General features: G+C 41.1%; 1 protein-coding gene across 1 annotated transcript; it reads left to right on the forward strand.

Moving 5' to 3' along the window:
* Positions 1 to 6: 6 nt before the first annotated feature.
* On the forward strand, positions 7 to 20,815 carry TIMM23B (translocase of inner mitochondrial membrane 23 homolog B (yeast)). Its single transcript, XM_014940448.1, has 7 exons — positions 7 to 17; positions 515 to 573; positions 3,638 to 3,731; positions 3,946 to 4,030; positions 6,381 to 6,439; positions 9,241 to 9,351; positions 20,151 to 20,815. The coding sequence occupies exons 2-7, from the start codon at positions 523 to 525 to the stop codon at positions 20,264 to 20,266; spliced, it is 516 nt and encodes a 171-aa protein (XP_014795934.1). The 5' UTR covers positions 7 to 17; positions 515 to 522; the 3' UTR covers positions 20,267 to 20,815.
* The last annotated feature ends 1,944 nt before the right edge of the window (positions 20,816 to 22,759 follow it).

Genomic DNA, 22,759 nt, shown 5'->3' on the forward strand with positions numbered 1-22,759 from the left:
CCTGGCCGGGGTGCCGCGTGAGTACCGGCGCGCAGGGGCCACCGGCGGGGGGCCGGGCCCGGGGGGTGGCAGCCGCGCCGCCGCTTTCGGGAATCAACATGGCGCGGTGCGGCCGAGGCCGGCCCCTGGGAAGGGCCGCGGCGGCAGCGGGCCGGGGCTCTGCCGGCCGGCAGGAAGGCGAGGCACAGCGCTGTCCCCGGCGGCGGTGGGAGCGGGGAAGGAGGGAGGGAGGGAGAAGGGAAGGGGAGGGAGGCAGCCCCCGCCACAGCCAGGCCCTCGGTGTGCCGTTACGGAGATGTCGCTTCCGTCCCGTCCGTGCTGCTCCTGCTCCGCTTCCTGAAAACGTGTGTGTGTGTGTGTCAGTGCGCGTTTTAATCAGTTGTGCAACTTAACGGCAGAATTTTCACCTCTTCCACGCACGAGGTCTGGCCCCCTTTTAACTTACTGGGTGTGAAACTGTAACTAGGGAAATTGGTGTTGAAGTATTCTATTGTTGGTTTTTTTTTCCTTTCAGTAACCGGAATGAGCCCTTTGTCCCCATATTTAAACTTGGACCCCAGATATCTAGTACAGGTGAGATGGCGGCTTGTTTTTATTGTGTTGAACTCGATTCCATTGTTTGTGTGGTCATATGTGAAGACCCCAAAATTCCTGCAGTGCTGTGCCACGCGTACTGGGGTCTTGAACTGATGAACAGTTGAAAGGAACGATTTTTTCCAGTATTCTAATAAAAGCTTGTAGGTCTATGGTAACCTAGGAGAAGAAAACCAGTTTTAGTACAGAAAATAAGTAAGGCTGTTGTATCAATATAAGCACATCATTATTGAAGAGAGGAGGTCTCCCTACACTGAGGCATACTGCCCCTCACACCCTTGCACGAGTTCTGGCACCTGTCATACCCTTCTCTGAGCCTCTTCAATCAGTAAGAGCAGCCAGAAACTCTCCAGTCTTTTGAAGGATTAGTTTCTGCCTGCGATTAAGTCAGTGGATTTACAGAGGTGTTCAGCCAAACCCCACACAGGACACAGGCTTTGTCATCATCTGTGCTGTCGTCACAGCAGCAGCAAATTTCACACCACTTTCCTTACATGTTTTCCCAGCTGAGGGGAAACCATCATGAAGTAGAGTTTTCCATTTATTTTTTTTTTTCCTACAGAATAATGTAGCTATCGTACTTACACTGCTTAATATTAGTTCACATAACATGATGGCCCATAGGCCAGGAAAATAAAATAATTTCAAATTCTGTAATGTTTTCCTTTCTCAGCAATATTAACTACAGCTGAAAAGGTTTAAGTTAATCCAATAATGATTTTATTTAGTTAATATAAGCCACATATATATAAATATATAGAAAATATCTGGGAACATTAAGTTTTGCAAATTAGCACTGAAGGTCAGCAGTTGTATCTGCTAGTCTGTGTGCCTTTTGTTTCATGGTACACTATGTTGCTACTACTTTTGTAAGCGGAAGGCTCTGAATGCAGTTCCGGGGGCTGTTTTTTATATTTTTCTTTCTCTATAAGTTGTTGTAGTCAAGATTACAGCGTAACATTCCCATAATGGTAGAAAACTGGAGATGTGCCTCTGTTTGAAGTGGATTCACTGGCACGATTGTCTTGCCTGCTGTTGTTGAGTGATCAAAAAAATCCTAAGTGATTATTTAGACCTCTTCCTAAAATAGCCTCTATCTTATTTAGTTAGTGCACTATATCTGGGAACATGTTGGTGTTAAAAATGGTATAGCAGATTTTTTTTTTGGAACAAAATGTGTGTATACTAATAAATTTTTAAAAAAATATCTTGCTTTAAAAGAAAGTATTGGCACTAGTGTGTTGAGTAACTTACGAAACAGTTCTAAAAATACCTATTGATGTAACACTAGAGGTTCCAGTTTGGGTTGTAACACTTCACTGCTCTTTATGTTTAGCAAATACATTGAAATAAAAGGGAATTCCATTTAAATGCGAGAAATATTTGTTTTTCATTTGAACAAGTTACCCTGACAAACTGTGGGGTCTCTGTCCTTGGAGATGTGCAAAACCCGAGTACAGCCCTGAGCAACCAGCACTAGCTGACCTTGCTTTGAGCAGGGGGGTTGCACTTAATGGTCTCTGCAGGTCCCTTGCAACCTTAACCTTTCTGTGATTCTAAAAATTCAAGGAAAAAGACACAGCTAATATTTTAAAATACAACTTAAATTATTAGCCTTTAAAATTTTTTGGCCTGTGAAGGTGTGAACAGAGGGGTGAGGGTCTCCTGTATTTACAGACCATCCATTTGCTTTCAGAATGCAGAGGGAAAGTCAGCCTTATAGTTGAGAATATTACGTTTTGATCCTGGCCTTCCCTCAATCATGAACAGTACTATGGAACTCATGACCTTAAAACCCACTTTCTTTGTTAGTTCATTAATGAAGGCACAAAACAATGAATTTTCTGCAATGTTTTTGTAACCTTCAGCAGGTCTGCATTATAAAATAGCACGCCAGCCTTTGCCAGAAACCTAGGGGATGGGCTTCCTAGGTTCTCTCTGTAGAAGCATAGGGATTACATACAGACAGTGACTGCTCCATCTTGACTTTTTGGACAAACTGTTAGAAACTGCTAACTAGTGTACACACTGAATTTCTCCAAATATCTAGTTACAGGGAAGATAGAAACCATATTATGATTTCAGCTTATTGATAAAGTATTCACAATTTTAGGAGCTGCATATTTTTTTCCTCTGTTGCCATCCACATCTAACACCAAGTATGGACTAAGAAAACCTCTTAGAATGCAATTATTTGGGTCTGAATTTGTTGCAGTCGTATATATATATATCAATTTAATAGGAGTACTATGACTGGAAAGCACAGAAGCATAGAGATCTTACTGCTTTAGCATATCAACACGTGTGCACCTTGCCAGTGTCTTGTATGGAAGAAGTGCTTTGGCCTACCTTGTGCATATGCTAGTTACCAGCCCATTTTCTCTAGCTTTTTACACCAATCTGATCTATGAGAACAAAAGCCTGTTCTCCTGTAGGAGAAAGATGCACAAGCAAAAAACTACCAAGGTCACATGTTTCATGCCTGATCGTCACTAGTTTTGTGTCTATTCCTTGCTTTTTTCATGTCTTCAAAGTAGGTCACTTATTTCCGTGCAAGGAAATAAGGCAGTTTTTGTGTCAGAGTAGTGGGAAACTTTAATGCGTTACTGCATCTGTGTAGGGTGCTTAGTGAAGAAACAGTGCTGTGTAATCAGACAACAGGAAGGTTTTTAGAGGGCAGCGAGTCTTGTGTTGCCTGCTACAAGATGTAGTAAATAATTAAGCAAATAGTCATTTAAAAGCAAACAAACAAATAACAACCCACACAACACAAGTTGCTTGGCTGCCTAATATAATTATAAAAGGTTAGGATGGCTAGGGAAAAAAAAGTTCTCAGTTTTTCAAGTCTTTTTTCATTCTTATTAAAGTATATACCTAGTATATTCCATCTCTGTCCTAGCACAGACAACAGTTTTCCATAAACAGTGTTTGTCTTTTCTTTAGTTTATTGTACGGATTAAAGAAAAAATTTAATATAGCCTAGACTTTGAAGTACCTACCCTTGAAAAATACAAAAGTGTGTGTTTGTTTTGTTTTCCCTCAGGACACAGATGAGTTTATTTTGCCCACGGGAGCCAACAAAACTCGAGGCAGATTTGAGCTGGCCTTTTTTACCATTGGAGGATGTTGTATGACAGGTGGGTAGTTGTGTTTTTCACTTCTCCCAGCTGCCCGGGTAACGCCCATGTACTACAGTAATTGACGAGATTGTGAATGTCTTGTCCTGCCATGTAGTCTTACATAAACAGCTATTTCACTTCAGTTATACACTGAAGCGTATTCTCAGTATTTGCTTCTAGTTTTGTTTCTTTTTTCTTCTTAAAAAGTAATAACTGATATTATGCTAACTAGGGGCAGCATTTGGTGCGCTGAATGGTTTGCGACTTGGCTTGAAGGAGACGCAGAATATGGTGTGGTCAAAACCTAGAAATGTACAGTAAGTGTTTAATCTCCAAAAAAAGTACACCTTAGTGACAGAGTTGTTTCTTCCAGCTTCTACAAGGTTAGACCTAAATATACTGCAAAAATAAATATATTTTTATGTCTTTAGCAGGGACAAATGACAGTGTTTGTCAAGGTATGAAGTGTTTTTAGTTATAATGATGTTCAATTCCAGCTTTTTGCTTTCTGTTCAGTATTGGTATGTCCTCTGACTTACCTTAAATATTTGAGAATAAATTACTACTTTGATCTGTACTAGAAATCTTCTTCAAAGTCAAAACAGTGGTTTTATATGTTGAAATATTCCCAGAGCAGCACAGTTTACTTAGAGCTGTTTGTTGCTGTCACTTCTCTGGGAGCAAGTTCTCAGTTCTATCCTGAAGTTTTCAAAACCAGGAAGAGATTTAAATGCAGAAGCTGGGCCTGCCTGGGTTTGCATTAGGGATGACCTTGGTGCCTGCTGCCAAGCAAGTGTTGCATGGAGCTTGTTCTGGATTACAGCATCCACAAACACCCATGGCATTCCCATGTTTTCACCTTACCCAGTTGTTTGAATGAACACAGTAAAGATAGGAGCACATTTTTTCCCCTCAGCATGCTTCTCCTTCTAGAATTATTGGAAGTTTTCTTCTAGTTATGTTTAAACTAAAGTGCCTGTGAAGGAGACGTAGGAAACTAGAGGAGTGGAATAACTGGGAGAAACCATTTTCATTCCCACAATACTTTGGAAAAAAGGAATTTTAGAGGAATCTAATATTTCACAGTACAGTTTGTACTGGCTCTGCTCCTTTTAAAATTTCTGTGTTCTTCAACCCTTTCTTTACCGTCTCTAGAGTTAGAATCAAAATAATCCCCACTATAATTATGACTCTTCCATAATGTTCTAGATGAATAAAATTATGTTTTATATATTCAGAATGAGCTGTGTCAGACAAAAACACGTTACATGCAAACCTTGATGGGTCAAGCCCAGCAGGTGGCAGTCAGTGCACAGGCTGCTGTTAGTCCTTGCCCTTCAAGCCAAAAGGCCTGTTGAAGGTCATCACCTTGAAACAGTATATTAAGTTCCCTGTTTTCCTAATTAGGTGCAGGAAAGAGACTTGCCTAGCTAGATTTCCTTCAAATTGACCCTTAATGTACACAAATACTTTTTTTTTTCTTAATGAATTTGAATTTTGCTGTTAATCCCCTGTCATCAAATATCTCACCATATGCCATGGTTATTAAAATTATGAATTTTCTCATCAATTCAGAATTGATGTAATGTTAACAAAATGTGGGTGGGGGTTGTAACTAGGGGGGAGATTGTTGCTACCCTAGCCTTCAGGATTTTTTTTTCCTTTCAAAATGAAGTTTTCCATTATTGTTTAGTTCATTGCCTAACCATATTTAGTAATGGCCCAAGTCTCCTAGTGAAAATTATTTAAAAAAAGGAAAAGTAGTAGAAAACAAAATAAAATCAGAAGAAACATAATTTGTGACACTTTCATTGCTTTAAATAATAAACTAAGTTCCAGTGGTAGTCAGCTGTCCAGAGCAGTACTGTGCCTGTGATAGTGTTACACTGCTGGGAGATAAAGATCAGTCATTTCTTCTGGCTCAGGTTGTCACCGTTCTGGAGACAGCTGATGCCAAAAAGAGGTGGCATTGTGCTTCCCTGAGAGTGCGCTGAAGATTTGCTTTCCCTCTTTAGTGCTAGTCTGGAAGCATACAGACAGAAATACTCAGGGTACTTTACCTTTGGTTGAGTGCAAAGTCTGACAAATGGAAGTGCAAAAGATTTCCTCTTTTTTTCCTGACTCAATTTAGTTCAGACTTGCTTTTAATACCCACACCATTTGTGCAGGGATCACCGTGCTGCCTGACACACAGTCCCTGTGGTGCTCGCACCTTCTAGAAGAGCACTCAAGCTTTCTTGGAGGTCTTTTGCCCAGTTAAGTCAGCAGAAGTGTATCAGTCATTTCTCAGTAGCTACGTGCAGACACCACGTAAGGAACATTTATCAGCTAGGGTTGGAAAGTCATTTGAAGGGAAGTAACTAGATTATTGGTAAGAGGCAAGTTTAACTTGAGAGAAAGGTTATTTTTTTTTTATAACTTGACAGGACTAAATATTTGCCCTTGTTATTGCCCGCATTGCTATTTGTAGTATGTGACAGAGGGGATTATTTATTACCAAGACGTGGGCCTTTCCTTACTGTTTTGTTTTGAAGGGGTTTTGGTTCATTATTCCAGTTTTATTAATTGAATCTATAGTGTAAACACACTACACCTACTATCATAAACACTGCCTCAATGCAAACACAGAGTGCTTAAAGTTTTAATACCTTTTTAACTCCTTTATAGAATTCTAAATATGGTGACAAGGCAAGGAGCATTATGGGCTAACACTCTGGGATCTCTGGGTAAGTAAACCCCCTATTTTGTAGGGAAAACAATGTAAAGATGTAACTATTTAATGGGAAAGTTTGTTGTCCAGATTTTCATTATTGAATCCATCAGGAAAAACTGCCCTTTTTTTTTTTATTTAGGAGATGAGGGCATTTCAGTAGATACTGAAAAGGAAATTAAAGGCTAAAATATGATTTGAAGCATAAGTAGCCAAGAGCCTGTAATTAAACCCCAAAATTTTTAGTGTATTAGAAACGAGAACTCTAGCTGTGGAGTAACAAGAATAACTGAAAATCACAGATAATGCTTACTTCTTAATAAATTCCAGTCAATTCAGAACATAAGGCAAAAAATGTAATTGAATACTTCTTAAATAACTTCAATAACTTAAGAAGAGACTCAGTGGTCATGTGAGCAACTCCCTGATGTCTGTTTCCAGTTAAAGAGTGAACAAAATGTTTATCTGTAGAAGAAATGTGATAGTGACTGTGCAGATTTATCCTTTTATGATGGTAGCTTAGCTAGAAAAATAATGTATGATAACACCCACTTTAAATCTAAATGTTGCTTGTAACTGATACGGGTTAGAAAAAATAAAAACGAAAATTATCGAAACCCTGATGTATGAGAAAGAAACTTCTGTGAACCGAGGTTTGGTGGGGGAGGGGGTTGGAAATAAAAATCACATCAGTTGCCTCATAAAAACAACTTCAGATGGTTTCATAAAAGTCAGTGGAATAATTGATAATAACTGATGCCCTAGAGGATATAAGCTATTTGGCTTCTCCCCCCCCACATTCTTAAATGACCAAAGGATGCTGAGTTACTTTGAAAGGAGAAATCCAAAACTGATGAAATTATTTTGAAATTGATTAATAATGGAACTCATTGTCCCACAGAGTGGTAATAGAAGAAGAATTAGCAATATTGAAAACAGAGATTACATCATGTTATAACCCAGTTTACATTTGTTTGAATTTTGGAAAATGCATCCAAGCATAGGCTAAGTTGCATTTATTACATTTTGCTTCAGTCTTATTTCTAAAGAGTACATTAGCTTGCCATTTAATTCAATGCATCAGCTTTTAAGGCATAATATAGAGGCCATGGTTAGAGATGGGGTTCTGAACTGCAGTTAGGAGGTCACTTTCATAAGAGATGCATATTGCCTCATGAGTTTTCTGGTGAGATGGGTTTTTTTGTTGTGTTTTGTGGGTCTTTCTTATTTTCTATTCCAAATCTAATCAAAATATCTGAAAATGGAGATGCAGGCACACTGCAGTTCAAGGTTCCAAGTTAAGTGACACATTAACAGGTTTTTTCAGCTGTGTTTGAAGAAAGATTACTCAAGAAAATGTTTGTGCATTCCAGTAGCAACTTATTTTTCTTATGAAAATATGACCTCCCAAGCTAGAGTTAAACAGAACTTGATATTTTTGGGATTTGGTGTAGCTCTGCCTTGTCCTAGATACCAGAGAAGTTCCTTTCAAGGAGCTGAAGTATTTTTGCATCTTACTTCGCTTGTGTACCTCAAAGATTCCTTTTGTCACTACTGACAATTTTTGTCATTCTGTTCCTGAACAGAGGTAGTAACATCTGCGTTAAACTATTTTTTAAAATGTTACTGAATTCAGCTTTTCCTTCCCCTCGCTGTTAAAGACAAGATAAATACCATTGCCTATGCTGAATGGAGAAATATGCTACTGTTCAATTCAGCAGCACTAATATGGTTGCTTGTGAAGGATTTATGCGCTTTTTGGCAGAAGTAAAGGCTTCAAATTCTTGGAGGACAAAGGATGAATTAAAGTGGCATGGTGTCTTTATCACTTTAAAATGGTGACATACTCTACTGTTGTTTGTCAGCACGAAATACAATTATACCAGGAGGGGTGAGGATGGGGGTGCCTTCTCCCTTCATCAAAATACATAGATTATATATGCATCCATACTAAAAGTCTGTACATTTCTCTTTCTAACCCTTTCCAGGACCCTTTCCAGTCCCCAAAGTTCTCCCGAAACAAAAGACCCTCCAGGGCCAAAGTTTCCCTATGCAGGCAGAGGTAGAGCAGCTGTAAATGTCAAATCCCAAGCAATCTAGTAGTCATTTTTAAAGGGAATGTAGCCCATCGCACTCCAGCCCCTGATGACGTGATCTGAATGCTAACTCGCCTTTCATTTCAGTCACATATGGGCAACAGTTTTCTGTGGTACCTCGAAAGTGTTGTAGCAATCTAGTAGTCATTTTTAAAGGGAATGTAGCCCATCGCACTCCAGCCCCTGATGACGTGATCTGAATGCTAACTCGCCTTTCATTTCAGTCACATATGGGCAACAGTTTTCTGTGGTACCTCGAAAGTGTTGTTGAGTTCAGTTTCATGCCATCCACAAAAGACAAGAAAGTGTGGAGTTCAGTTTCATGCCATCCACAAAAGACAGTACAAAGCCTGCCAGTATAAAGTTAAGCCCTCAAGAGTTTTTTTAAATAAATCTGAAGTAGCCAAATGGGCTTAAACTTTAGTCAGGGCTTTATATCGCATATTTATCATGTCTTGAGGCGGTACTAGATGTTATGAAGAATGCTACTTTGTAACCAAACTATAGCTAGAGAAAGAAAAAGTATCTGTAAAATAAAAATAGATCTGGAAAAAAAACCACCAAAGATGGGATTTTGCAGAGGATTCCTCTCCTTAAAATAAACAGAAAATCTGTGCTCCAGAAGCACAGTCTAAATAGTCACACCAAGCCTGGATTCTAAGCTTTGTGTCTCAGAGGATGGGAGTTTTAACTTGGATTTTTTAATACATTTCTTTCCCAGCTCTACTGTACAGTGCATTTGGAGTCATCATTGAAAAAACACGAGGTGCAGAAGACGACCTGAACACCATAGCGGCTGGAACCTTGACAGGAATGCTGTACAAAAGCACTGGTAGGGTAGCAAAACGTTTCTAGTTGTCCTCTTATTGTAATTTATCCTAGTTACTAGATTTCTCGTTACTTTTACTAAATACTGTCCTGCTCTGGAAATTGGCAGTGTAAAAATGGTACACTTAGGTAAGACCTATTAGTTCAATATCCCCTAAGGCACACAAAGTTTTTCACACAGCTAGGACTACTTAAGGAAAACCTACACTTAAAAAACCAAAACAGCTGAATTAAATTGGATTTTTTTCAACTTGCACAGGAATAACAATAATCATGAGCACCAAATTATGTCTGTTATGCATATATACTGAATAAACACTCAAGTGTTTACTCAGATTTATAATGAGATGATATAAAACACATACCCAGTTCATTCTTAGCCACGTTTCTCAAGTAGAGCAGGAGTAAACCCAATACTTTCTCAAGTTCGTGAGTGGACACAGGCAAATGGGAACTACCTTCCCAAGTGACAGGGGGCAGGGGAGGGGAGGAAGGCACAGAACACAGCTTGACTCCATCAAGATGAAACTTGTTACAAGTGATTCTTGTGATAGTATCTGGAGCTGCAAAAAAACCTACGCACAGAGAAGCTGATATACTTATAAAGTTATTACTTGGCTGTTTGTGAAACTGTTGTCTTTTGGTAGGACTCTAGTCTTTGCATAGTGGTCAAAACTAACAAGCAATGTTATTTGAGAACAGCATGGATTTAAGGTTAGTTTGCTGATACGTTCTGAATTGTTTGCAAAAGAGAGGGTCTGAGCTTCATCAGCAAAATGCCTTTTAACACATTTTCCAAGCTCAACAGTTGGAGGGATCATCTCTTTTAGGGGACTACCAGGTACCACAGATTGACATCACCACAAGGAAAAAGTATAAGTTTCAAGTACCTTAATAAAGGTTTGTCTATATGATTCACCCATAATTACTGAGCAGATAGTTCTAGAAATAACCTATGTTTTACATATTTAACTGAGCCTCTGTGTCTTAGAAGTGTTCCAGAAGGCCAGCTTTACATATGGGGCAAAACAGTTTGGGAAGTCTTACTTTCCTCTTGGCCTCTGCTCATCAAAACCAAAAATAATTGACTTGAGCAGCCTCCATAAATACTAGTTTGTGCATTTAGCCTTGCAAGAGCACACAGCTCTCTTGTAATCAATTACTTATTTGGGGTTTCATAGGTGATATGACAGATTACCAACAGCAGCAGTATAGAAGTCTAACATTTTCTGTAGGAAGTTATTAAGGAGAACTGCCATCTTACACTCCAGCAGAAGCTTCCCTCTCTCCTTTCAGAAGTATAGAGCTGGCATTATGTGTAGTCTTTTTTTGGCGCGGTGCAGCCATGGGTAACTACTCCAGTCACATGCACAGTCATCTGACACTACAAAAGCTTTTCATACCGGAGCACAGTGGAACTTTTGTTTTGTGACATAAGATCTACTGAGCTCATAGTGGCACCGATAAAGGTAAATGTAGCCAGTAAGTCTGCATTCATTACAGAATTGTATTTCAAGTATGTGTCGTGCATATGAACTGTAATGCACAAAAATCTCAAAAGAAATACATTTTTCACCATATGCAGGAAGTTTGACTGGCACAGTAGACATTAAAAGTCAAGGATTAGTTCTGGAAGTGAAAAAAATGCTATTAATATCTGTTCAAAGAATTTAATTCCAGTCTTATTTTCCCTTCTTTCTTTCATGCTCTATCCCTCTTGCTGCTTCTCTCATGCTGCTTCTCCTGTCATCTTATGCCAGAATGCCCTTCCTAATTCTGTACAGTAAAGCTTCCCTAACTTCCCCTCTAAGTTATGCCATAGCTTTTCCTCTAAATTATGCCTCACCCAGCATCAATATATATTTACCAAAAAAAGACTTAAATATTCAAGCCATATGCAAATGATCAGTTCACATTTGTGAGATGCAGCAAGATTGTAAACATTTCCTGTGTTACATGGAGTGCCATGTTGTGTTAGCATTTAAAAAGGAACATTTGAAAGCAGTCAGGAACATCTCTGTTATAAATCCCCATATTTAGTGTCAGCTGGAAATTCCCACAAACATGCCATTTCAAGTCCAGGCTGTGTGTAATCTGCAAAGGGTGGATACAGCAAAGTTGGAGGCAGTGCTGTTCAAACCCTCGGATTTCCCACTGCCATCATTCCTGTTTTGTAAAGAGGTCAGGAACATATTTAAGAAGAAACTGTAACAAGTATGGCAGGCTTTTATTATGACTTTCTGGTTCATGGTTAAACACAGCACTGATGGAAGAATTACATCAGCAACCTTGCTGCACTGAAAACTAATCGTGTATACTGGAAAGCCTAGATTGAATTTCTGAAACAAGTGGTTAAGTCTTTGCTGAGGGGGATGAGGGTACAGGAAAAAAAAAGTGGAAAGACTTTTTGAAGGCTGGGATTTGTTGCCCCAAACCGGTCCCAGTTTTCACAACTTGTCCTTGTAGAGGTGTTAATCATTACCAAAATGCCAGCAATCAAACAAGAGAGTCTTACCAAAATACGCACCTTCTAAAGCTGTTAGATTGTGAGCAGTTTTGTGCAAAGCTACTTAACACTTCTGTGTGAGAAGATAAAAGAGCATTAAAATCTGCAGGTGAGAACCGGGGAAGTTCAGCTCCCCTGTGTTCCCTGGAAGTGGCGTTACTCACTCAAAGTTCCCCACTGCAAGTGACTACAGCAGTGAAGTCCCCAAGAGGGACTGGGCCTCCCTTGAGGAGACAGATGCTGTTAATTTACCTTTATAAATGAAGTGTTAGCTGGAATCCTCTCAGCCATACTGTATGGCTTCGGTAAACAGATGTTGAATTGAAAGTAAAACTGCTTTGAGGAACTTTGAAGCAGCATACTAGTTACTCTTTGACCAAAGTGATCTCTAGCTTTCACATTAATTTGAAATTAAATTTAATACCAAGATAACTTACTAGATTTTAGCCCAAATGTAGCACTGTGAGTGCAGCATTAACTTGTTACACTAGACCTGCAACTTCATGACAGTTGCGTTATGAGCTCAGGACTTGAACTGAATGTTCTGGGTAAAAGTTGAGTGACAGATGAAAGAAGACCTTTTGTGCTCCTTTGCCAGTGGCCTATGTACTAGAAGCGTTGCTGCCATTTAGTCAATCTTGTTTGAGTTTTGCTCAGAGGTAGTCTGATAGCCCAAGTCCACAAAGGTGGCTTTGCCATTTAATAAGATGTTACTCCTTATTCGTCAATTTCAAACAAAGGCACAAATTAAGATCTGTTATGCCAAGGTTTCTCTGAAAGGTGTCACAAAGCATAAATACTAACACATCTTAAACCAAACAAATATTTAGCCCACTTGCACGTGCTTTCAACCTCTTTTCTAAATCAAACCCCTTTATTTTGTTTTCTCATAATTGTATTAGTCTCTGAAAGTAGCAAAAATCAAAGACACAACTGTCACTGTGCATTATGTTGCTGTTATTCCCTCCCACCATGAAAATGCACATGGTTACAGTCATCACATCACAAAGGTGCCGAGGAGCTTATGCTCCTCCAGTATTGATCACTCGGGACAAAGATACTGAGCTGGGTGGGACTTTGGTCTGACCCCGTGTGACAGCAGTGGAAATTCCTGACAGAGACTTCAGTAAGCAAAAAAAAAAGTTAAATAATCTTTACCTCTTATCTGAGGGTTACACAGGTTGTAGATGTTCTTTTGCTTAGATAATTTCCACCCCCCCTTGAGGTTAGGGTAAACAGGAACAAAAATAATGATTTGGACAAACTAAATTATTTTGTTTATTGTACTTCTGTAGGAACCTGGTACTCGATAAAGCATCTCATGCCTTTTGCACAATAGATGTTACATCATTTGGTATAAAATGGTGTTCATCTGAAAAGAAGGGAATTGCATTCAGCCACTAGTTTAAGGGAGCAGCTGTCATTTTAAGACTCAGAACACAGCCCTGAAAAGTCAATACGTGAGGAGTTACTTGAAGGGCTAAATGTTTTATTGCTAGGAGTAAAGTCTGGCCAGAGCTAAAGATCACTTTTGTGACATTCAGTGTGTAGGAGTTCAGGGCAGTTGCATTAGCCAACAGCTTCTTGAGCTCTAAGAGCCTCTTCCCTTTGGGCTCAATCTGTGTTTTCCTTTGGGCCAGACTGTTGTTTTTTTCTTGTTTCTGTTTAGTGGGGAGGAGCTTTTTGCAGACTGCTGCAGGTATGGCCCTGGGATATCTTATTTTTCTGCATTATTTGGAGAAAAGCCAGTAAAGTATTTGCTTCTGAACTATGAGATTCAGGACTGTCATGTATTTTAGAAATTAAGAACCTCTGTTAAAACCTGCTTTTAACATAACAAGTCTATAGGATTATTAATCAAATGGTGTTTAGTGAAAGCATTTTGGTTTGGGTCTGAAATAAGGAAGAGATAAGAGCAAAGTACAGGCAGGTGCTACAGGTTATAACTTGTTGAGGCTTTCTTTGTTTCTTGAGGGCTAATAGCTAAGAATACACGTGGCCACCAAGAGCAGTGCTGTCTTCTGCCCAGCTCTGCTAAGCAGAAACAGGGAACTAAGTTTCAGGTGCTGCAGGGGTTTGCATGGTTCTTGCTGCCATTTGCAGTAGCTGAAGTAGTCTCCTGTCAGTCAGGTGCTGCTGCTTTCACTCAGTGAGAAGGTAGAGATTTGAAATCACTTTGCAAATATCATTAAAACAGCTTTAATGCTTCTAAACTTGTAAATTAAATTTGTAAATTCTTAATGTTGTTCTAATTTGGCCTTAACACCACAGCAACTACAGGAAATGTTTCCTGTTTCAAGGTTTGTTGTTTCTGTATTTTAATCACCTGTATATGTACCATCTTAGCTGCAGCACTATGAAAGTGGAACATGCTTTTCCGGAATGTATCTTGTTTCCAAAAAAGTTTATCAGTTTTCTCAGTAATTTCTGTACCCATAGACTCTGCCCACACTTACAAGTTTCATAAAATGAGCCCCATGGAGCAGCAGGAGGGAAACTGTTCAAATTTTCCACTGACATAGAACCACCCACAAATGTTCAAACAAACATCTTCCTCGTGATTCAGAGGGTCTGGTTTAGCTACCACTGTGCTTGGATTTGGAGCAAAACTGAGGTTGCTGTATAGATTTGAAAAGTCAAGCCCTTTAAACCATTTTAAAATATTTTTGTTCCTGGAAGCCCTGAAGGAAGACAAATTATTTGCATTCTGAATATCTGAGAGAGAGAGTTTGGAATACAGAAAACTAATCACAACTATTACCCTTCTTTTGTTTGGCATAAATATGTGCATCTGGGTTTTCAGTGAAGATATTTCTAATGTTTGCTGTTGCAAGGTTCTTGCTTTAAACATCCCAGGAGCTATCCCAGGATAATGGAGTAACACTTTCTGAAAATAGGGACAGTGAGGTCCTAAATGGAAGATTTTGCCTTCATGTTATGCGAAACAGATACAGCTTTACCTACTGCACGAGTCCAAGTCAGCATTAGGAGTGGATCGTGCCATTAAGACACGCAAAGCTGTGCTATTAGAATGTCATGTGTCGTTGCACAGTGTGCTCTGAAACCCATTTCATATGCACAGGAAGAGGAATATGGTGAAAGGGTGCAGCACCTGAAGGCAAACAGAACTAAATTCTCATTTAGACAGCATCAGATGTATCTTTGGAAACCCACAGCAGCTTCTCAACTATTGTGCAAGTTGCCTGATCTCAGAATACCTGCTTTCAGAAATGTCTGTCAGCTGGAACTTTAAAGTTATCTTACTCAGACACGCCAGATTAGAGGCTTATGGCCGTGTTTCTAGCAGGGTTTGTCCAGGCAGACGTGGTATCAGAGGCTTGCAGAGAGTGATTGCAGAGGAGGGGTGGGAATATGTTCTATCATGCAAACACAGCTGGGATGGGAGTGGAGAATATTTTCTTTTTCTTTTTTTTTTTAAACAAGGTAATCAGAGGGCTTAACATTTCCTGCCCAGCAACTGGGCTGCATTCTACAGTGTGTTACTGTTTGAAGTCTGCCACAGACCTGGAGATATTTACTCAAATGCAAATGAGCCAGTTAGGGAAAGTTTTTTTTACTTTCCCTTTTTTGTAATTACTGTGGATAGCTCAGAAACCAGGTGCAACTGCTACAAAACAAATTAAAAATGGTTAAATAGAATAGCAGAGGCATAAGGGACCTGGTAAAAAATGCTGATTGCATGTTTCCTTCTTGGGTTTTTTTCCTTACTCGCTGAGTGATGCGCCTATGCCAACTGCACAAGTTTAGGTCCTGTTTCAGTGGAAATCTGTTCCACAAACATCTCCAACAAAGCCCTTCATTTGCCTGCAAGACCTACAGACTGCTTTAGGCCCACGGCTGACACTTTATAAGTGGAATGAGAGCTGCCACCCTCACCCGTCTGACCTCAGCACATGAAAACATTAACAATGTTTTTTGTGTTAGGAGCAGTACATCAGCAGCACTGCAGGAGTGCTAGAAAGTGGCTCAGCTGCCCACATTAAAGGAGATACCTTTCTCGTCCAGTCCTGGCTTCACAGAGTCTGGGACCAGGCTTGGTCAGCCTTCAACCTATCTTTCTTCTGTAGGAATAATAGGGGTTTAAGGGGAAAGGGAGAGGAGTTAGACCCAGGGGCTGAGGAGGAGTCTGCAGGAATAGTCCCAGCTCCGTACTGCGTTGCATTCTATGAGAACGTGCCACATTTCAGGCTTTTCCCTGTACCCTAGAGTGGTTAGGAGCCCTCTCAGGGGGCTTCTTCTCTGAAGAATTGCTTCCTAATATGAACAGCAGAAAAATCAGGCTCTAATGTTTTATTAATTTTTCCCTAAAGTGATGAGGGGTTAGCATTTTTACAGACCATCTCAAATATTTGTTTGGCACAAAGTGTCCCTTACATTTCACCTGTGGCTTTTTGCCAGAAGCCGCTTGCGCATGGTTAGTTCTGTGTACCCAGCTGCAGCCCTTTCATGTGAAAAGCTTTTTGTGCAAAAAAACTCAGGATGAATTATCAAAAATAGAAGTCTACATTCATGTTCCTAAATCCTGATGTAGGCACGTTAGCAGCATAAACAGTATGTAAGTATGGCTTTCCTTAGAGCTGTTGAGGTCTCAACAGTCGGGGCAGTGAACTCAGTTAGACTTACACTCCAAAAACCCCTTGAATCGTCACAGCTAGTCTGGCAATGAAATTTCTAGAAGTTAGGGAAGACGTGATCTTTAGTGCAAAGTCCAACTTCTGCTATCACTTCTGCAGCTTCTTGCTTTCGTTACGTGCCTGGGCAATGTGAGCAGGTTTAACAACTCCAGTGAAGTCCATCTAATCTCGTGGTGCAGTAACGCAGCCTCAGTGTGACTGACACCAACCACTTCTTGCCCCACTATGAGCCTAAATGCAATTCTGTGAGACAACTCTATGACCCATAACAGAGAAAAAACAAATTATTGATTACTGAGATACATTTCAAGTTTGAGGAACCTGAATTCCGCTGTCATATTTACCAATTAAGTGGGCACGTTCATCTGGCTGTAGGCTGCAACTGGCCTTGTTCTATATACTGTACACATTATCTAACTTGCTTCAGCTGGGATTGATAAACATTGCAGAATTTTCCTAGTGTTGAGGGTCATACTCTCAGCTGTTCTGTGCATTTATACTGCATTCTGGGAGCTTTACTAAGGTACTTTCTCCTATTGAGAAATAGAAACATTCTGCTGTTCAGTAAAGGCAACAGAAGTCTCTCTGCCCTTGTGCACCACAACCCTCCCGTGGGTGGAATGAGTTGTGATGCCATCTGAGTCCTGGCTCCAGCCAGGTGCTCTGACTCTTGGTAGAAGCCAAACTTGCCCTGTATTTTTACCTTCATAACTTGCAGAAGCTTCAAGTTTTGAGTGAGCAGTTAAGATTAAAAAATACGGTATTTAAATCACCTGTGTGACTCAATTTTTGCCACTGCAAGATGATAGTTTTGAAGATCAATAATAGTAAGAATAAATAAAGTTGTTCAACATATGACCTAGTAAATTCTTGCCAGTCAATCCTTTTCATGTACTCTTTGAATTTTTTTTTCAAAAGCTTTCTTAACATTTCCTGCCCAGCAACTGGGCTGCATTCTACAGTGTGTTACTGTTTGAAGTCTGCCACAGACCTGGAGATATTTACTCAAATGCAAATGAGCCAGTTAGGGAAAGTTTTTTTTACTTTCCCTTTTTTGTAATTACTGTGGATAGCTCAGAAACCAGGTGCAACTGCTACAAAACAAATTAAAAATGGTTAAATAGAATAGCAGAGGCATAAGGGACCTGGTAAAAAATGCTGATTGCATGTTTCCTTCTTGGGTTTTTTTCCTTACTCGCTGAGTGATGCGCCTATGCCAACTGCACAAGTTTAGGTCCTGTTTCAGTGGAAATCTGTTCCACAAACATCTCCAACAAAGCCCTTCATTTGCCTGCAAGACCTACAGACTGCTTTAGGCCCACGGCTGACACTTTATAAGTGGAATGAGAGCTGCCACCCTCACCCGTCTGACCTCAGCACATGAAAACATTAACAATGTTTTTTGTGTTAGGAGCAGTACATCAGCAGCACTGCAGGAGTGCTAGAAAGTGGCTCAGCTGCCCACATTAAAGGAGATACCTTTCTCGTCCAGTCCTGGCTTCACAGAGTCTGGGACCAGGCTTGGTCAGCCTTCAACCTATCTTTCTTCTGTAGGAATAATAGGGGTTTAAGGGGAAAGGGAGAGGAGTTAGACCCAGGGGCTGAGGAGGAGTCTGCAGGAATAGTCCCAGCTCCGTACTGCGTTGCATTCTATGAGAACGTGCCACATTTCAGGCTTTTCCCTGTACCCTAGAGTGGTTAGGAGCCCTCTCAGGGGGCTTCTTCTCTGAAGAATTGCTTCCTAATATGAACAGCAGAAAAATCAGGCTCTAATGTTTTATTAATTTTTCCCTAAAGTGATGAGGGGTTAGCATTTTTACAGACCATCTCAAATATTTGTTTGGCACAAAGTGTCCCTTACATTTCACCTGTGGCTTTTTGCCAGAAGCCGCTTGCGCATGGTTAGTTCTGTGTACCCAGCTGCAGCCCTTTCATGTGAAAAGCTTTTTGTGCAAAAAAACTCAGGATGAATTATCAAAAATAGAAGTCTACATTCATGTTCCTAAATCCTGATGTAGGCACGTTAGCAGCATAAACAGTATGTAAGTATGGCTTTCCTTAGAGCTGTTGAGGTCTCAACAGTCGGGGCAGTGAACTCAGTTAGACTTACACTCCAAAAACCCCTTGAATCGTCACAGCTAGTCTGGCAATGAAATTTCTAGAAGTTAGGGAAGACGTGATCTTTAGTGCAAAGTCCAACTTCTGCTATCACTTCTGCAGCTTCTTGCTTTCGTTACGTGCCTGGGCAATGTGAGCAGGTTTAACAACTCCAGTGAAGTCCATCTAATCTCGTGGTGCAGTAACGCAGCCTCAGTGTGACTGACACCAACCACTTCTTGCCCCACTATGAGCCTAAATGCAATTCTGTGAGACAACTCTATGACCCATAACAGAGAAAAAACAAATTATTGATTACTGAGATACATTTCAAGTTTGAGGAACCTGAATTCCGCTGTCATATTTACCAATTAAGTGGGCACGTTCATCTGGCTGTAGGCTGCAACTGGCCTTGTTCTATATACTGTACACATTATCTAACTTGCTTCAGCTGGGATTGATAAACATTGCAGAATTTTCCTAGTGTTGAGGGTCATACTCTCAGCTGTTCTGTGCATTTATACTGCATTCTGGGAGCTTTACTAAGGTACTTTCTCCTATTGAGAAATAGAAACATTCTGCTGTTCAGTAAAGGCAACAGAAGTCTCTCTGCCCTTGTGCACCACAACCCTCCCGTGGGTGGAATGAGTTGTGATGCCATCTGAGTCCTGGCTCCAGCCAGGTGCTCTGACTCTTGGTAGAAGCCAAACTTGCCCTGTATTTTTACCTTCATAACTTGCAGAAGCTTCAAGTTTTGAGTGAGCAGTTAAGATTAAAAAATACGGTATTTAAATCACCTGTGTGACTCAATTTTTGCCACTGCAAGATGATAGTTTTGAAGATCAATAATAGTAAGAATAAATAAAGTTGTTCAACATATGACCTAGTAAATTCTTGCCAGTCAATCCTTTTCATGTACTCTTTGAATTTTTTTTTCAAAAGCTTTTAAAATTCCAAAGACCCCAAAGCAGTGGTAAGTTCTGTGTCATGGCCCTCATGAGTCTCTGGAGCCCAAGGTCACGTCCACATCAGCTGCTGTTTTGCTCCCTGATTTCCCTCCAGGCCCTTTCTCTTTTCCTCCAAACCTAGCTCACATAACTGACTAACATTATTATTCCTCATCTGAAGTCCTAGATGAGTTCTTAAAGCTGGAAGAGATCATATCTGTCTGTGAACACCTGTGTTGAGGACAGATGAAATAGATAAAGTAGGACTTGTGAGGAGCCCTCTTTGCTTCAAGTGTTGTGTGGTGGTTCGCTGGGGCAGTAGAGCTAACGTAGCCTGGGGGGAAGTCACACCAGCAGAATTAGTGTCAGGATCAGGAGTGACCTTTCTTGAACCTGGCAGCAGGTTTGAGGGGAGAATTAGCACAGGTTCCCTTTCTGAGAAGTTACTAAAAAAAAGAGAAACTGTTTCATTGAGATGCAGCTGGACTTGAAGAGCTTCTTGCAAGTTGCTGTAGCTAACCCTTTCCTCGCAAGTTGCTGTAGCTAACCCTTTCCTCAGGTGTGGCTTTAATGGGCTTTATCCCTTTGTGTTTTTCAGGTGGCGTGCGTGGGATAGCACGAGGTGGTGTCGTGGGGCTGACGCTCACCGGGCTCTACGCTCTCTACAACAACTGGGAGCACATGAAGGGCTCCATCGCCCGGCAGTCCCTCTGAGCAGGGCAGCCAGCGCCGGGCAGAGGACACGCTTGCATCGTCACCAATCAAACCAGTTGCAAGATCTGTCTGGTGCCCTTTCCTATTTTATTTACAATTAGTGTGAAACCGAAGGAAGTTATCCTGGAAGGAACCTCTTGCCATCATTATAGCTGGACTGGCCCTCTCCTTCCCGCCAGCCAGTCGCTGGAGAGGCAGCAACATCTGTTGGACCCGCGAGCGAGCGGAATGGCCACCTTGCTAGAGTCTCCCTGCCACGCTCAGCAGCTAGCCCTGGGCCAGCACTACGAGGCATGCTCCAGTCCCCCAGCTGTACCTGCTGCACTGCCAGGTTGGTTGGTTGGTTGCCTGTACTACACCCCCGTGGTGCAGCGTAATAAAGGCTGTGCCCATAGAGCCCTTCACTGCGGGCTTTCAACATCCAGAGCCAGGGGGAGCCTCAGTGGCAGCTGGCACAGGGCAAGGCTTGTTCATCTGGCAGCGCAGGGTAAGCTGTAAAAAGGGACGTCATCATTAATAAAAAGGGTGGTATTTACGCATTGCCATTTCTATGCTTTGCTGTTCCTGCTGCTGACAAGGCAAAAGTGTGCTGCATCCAGTGACTCTTACGTACGGTTGTTTTGAAGGACTGATGGATAAAGTCCTGGGGGAGTTAGTGGGTGAGGGGAAAGGCACTAACAGGGCTAATGTCCCCTGATGCAAGGTGACACTGAGGAGTATCAGGGGCTGGCTCTGGTTCCTTATTTGCTCTAATAAATAAGGAACAGGTTGTTTCTGGGTAGAGTACAGTTGCTGTTGCGGAACAACTGTCATTGGGTCATCAAAACTCTTGAGTGCTCCAGGATCTCAGAACTCATTTAGCCAACAGTTAGAAAACAAGCAGTATAAATACTCCTCTTATTGCTAATTACAGGACTTTTAATTAGTGACAAGTTTCCCCCCTGCCCCAAGAAACATTGTAGGTTATTGGCAGAATGAAGAGACATGATGAACCTACACCTTCTCCGGTGTTAAAATTAAACCACATACGAAGCATTTTTTGCACATAAATTAAACAGTAAATTGTGAATTGGTTCAGTAATTAGAGTTACTGTGTAACAGCTCATTCCTTCATTTTTTAAATAATTAAACAGGTAAATAATTAAACCAGGTCTGACATGGGGGAAGGCAGGGCAAGGGAGAAACAAGAAACTTACTGCTTAATAGATAACAAGGCAAAACAAGAGTTTACTTTGCATTGTCCCTGCTGAAACAGCTCTCAACGACTACATTGCACCCAACACAATAAAAACAACAGAAAAGGCAGTAGAAGGAAGGCAGGAGCTCTTACCTGCCTCTGAGGAGAAATACAGCTTTGCAAAGAAGCCTCTTCAGGAGGAAGTGACCCCTGATACGGGCATTTTAAAGAGCAAGTGCTGCAGCTAACGAGCCTTCACAGTTGAACTCAATTAGCTTTGCTTGGATACCAGGCCAGAGCAGATGCTTTAAGCCAGCACTTTGCTAGATGTAGCATAAAGGGAAGAAACCAGGCCTTTTCTCAGCTGCTTTTGTAAGCACTGCTTTTTGTTAAGCTTTTTGTTCCACTCTCTTTTAGCGGGAGTGTGTTACTGTTGAGGTGTCAGAGCTGGACCTTCTAACGTGCATTTTTCAAGGGCTGTGCCACCAAAGAAAACATCCCCTACACACAGGCTGCAGAAAGGAGACATAGGCACCAGCTGTGCAGCGCTGGCATGTGGGACACCAGGAAAACGTGTGCAGTTTCTTCCTGAGCTGCTTTTTCTCTCCCTGTTGGCATCAGTGAGTTCCTCCCTGCCCATGTTTCTTGGTTACCGTTAGGGACCATTGGTCATTCTTTTACAGTCCTATGCCCTTGACAACTCTGGATGAAGGACTGGTAGCTGCTGCAGGGGCTGATGGTGGGCAAGGGTTGCTTTTTAAGCATCAAGAACTTTGTAATGCATCTTTTAGGTTTTCTAGACCCTTTTTCAGGACTGAAATATGACTCAGGAGCTCTCTGCCCCTGGCTGAAGTGGGAAGACTGAAGCTTAACAAGTGTCTTTCCTTCAGGTGCATTGGGGATAATGTAGAAACAAGCTTTTTTAAGTTCAAAGTTGCCACAACCTCAAGGTTGAGCTGACTCCTGAGACAACATAGCATGTTATCTGGTCAGCAATACCCTCCAGTTTCCTGGAATTGCTTGGCTCAGGGGCAGAGCTGAATGTATTTTTCTGAAATAAGTAAATAAGTAAATAACCAAAAAAAGCTTTGATTGATAACCTGCTTGTATATGGAGAGATCCATAGCTTGAGCTGTGAAATAGAGGCAGCAGTGAGGGAGTGAGCTGTAAGTGTGGAACCCAGAGAACAGCTTCAGGATGTTTTATGGCAGGACTTGACCGTGTTCCCAATTTAATGGCAAATGATCAGTATAAAGTTGCTACTTAAAGCTGTGACCATATCCGAGTTCAGTAGGAATAAAAGGATGTAAAGTCAA

Source organism: Calidris pugnax, unplaced genomic scaffold, assembly GCF_001431845.1.
Source record: "Calidris pugnax isolate Ruff unplaced genomic scaffold, ASM143184v1 scaffold39, whole genome shotgun sequence".
NCBI classification, from domain to species: Eukaryota; Metazoa; Chordata; class Aves; order Charadriiformes; family Scolopacidae; genus Calidris; species Calidris pugnax.

Bases quoted from the DNA above. Each gene is read 5' to 3' on its own strand.
- TIMM23B (XM_014940448.1), top strand. From the start codon at position 523: ATGAGCCCTTTGTCCCCATATTTAAACTTGGACCCCAGATATCTAGTA. The intron at 574-3,637 runs GTGAGATGGCGG...GTTTTCCCTCAG, and splicing joins ACCCCAGATATCTAGTACAG to GACACAGATGAGTTTATTTT. The intron at 4,031-6,380 runs GTAAGTGTTTAA...ACTCCTTTATAG, and splicing joins TCAAAACCTAGAAATGTACA to AATTCTAAATATGGTGACAA.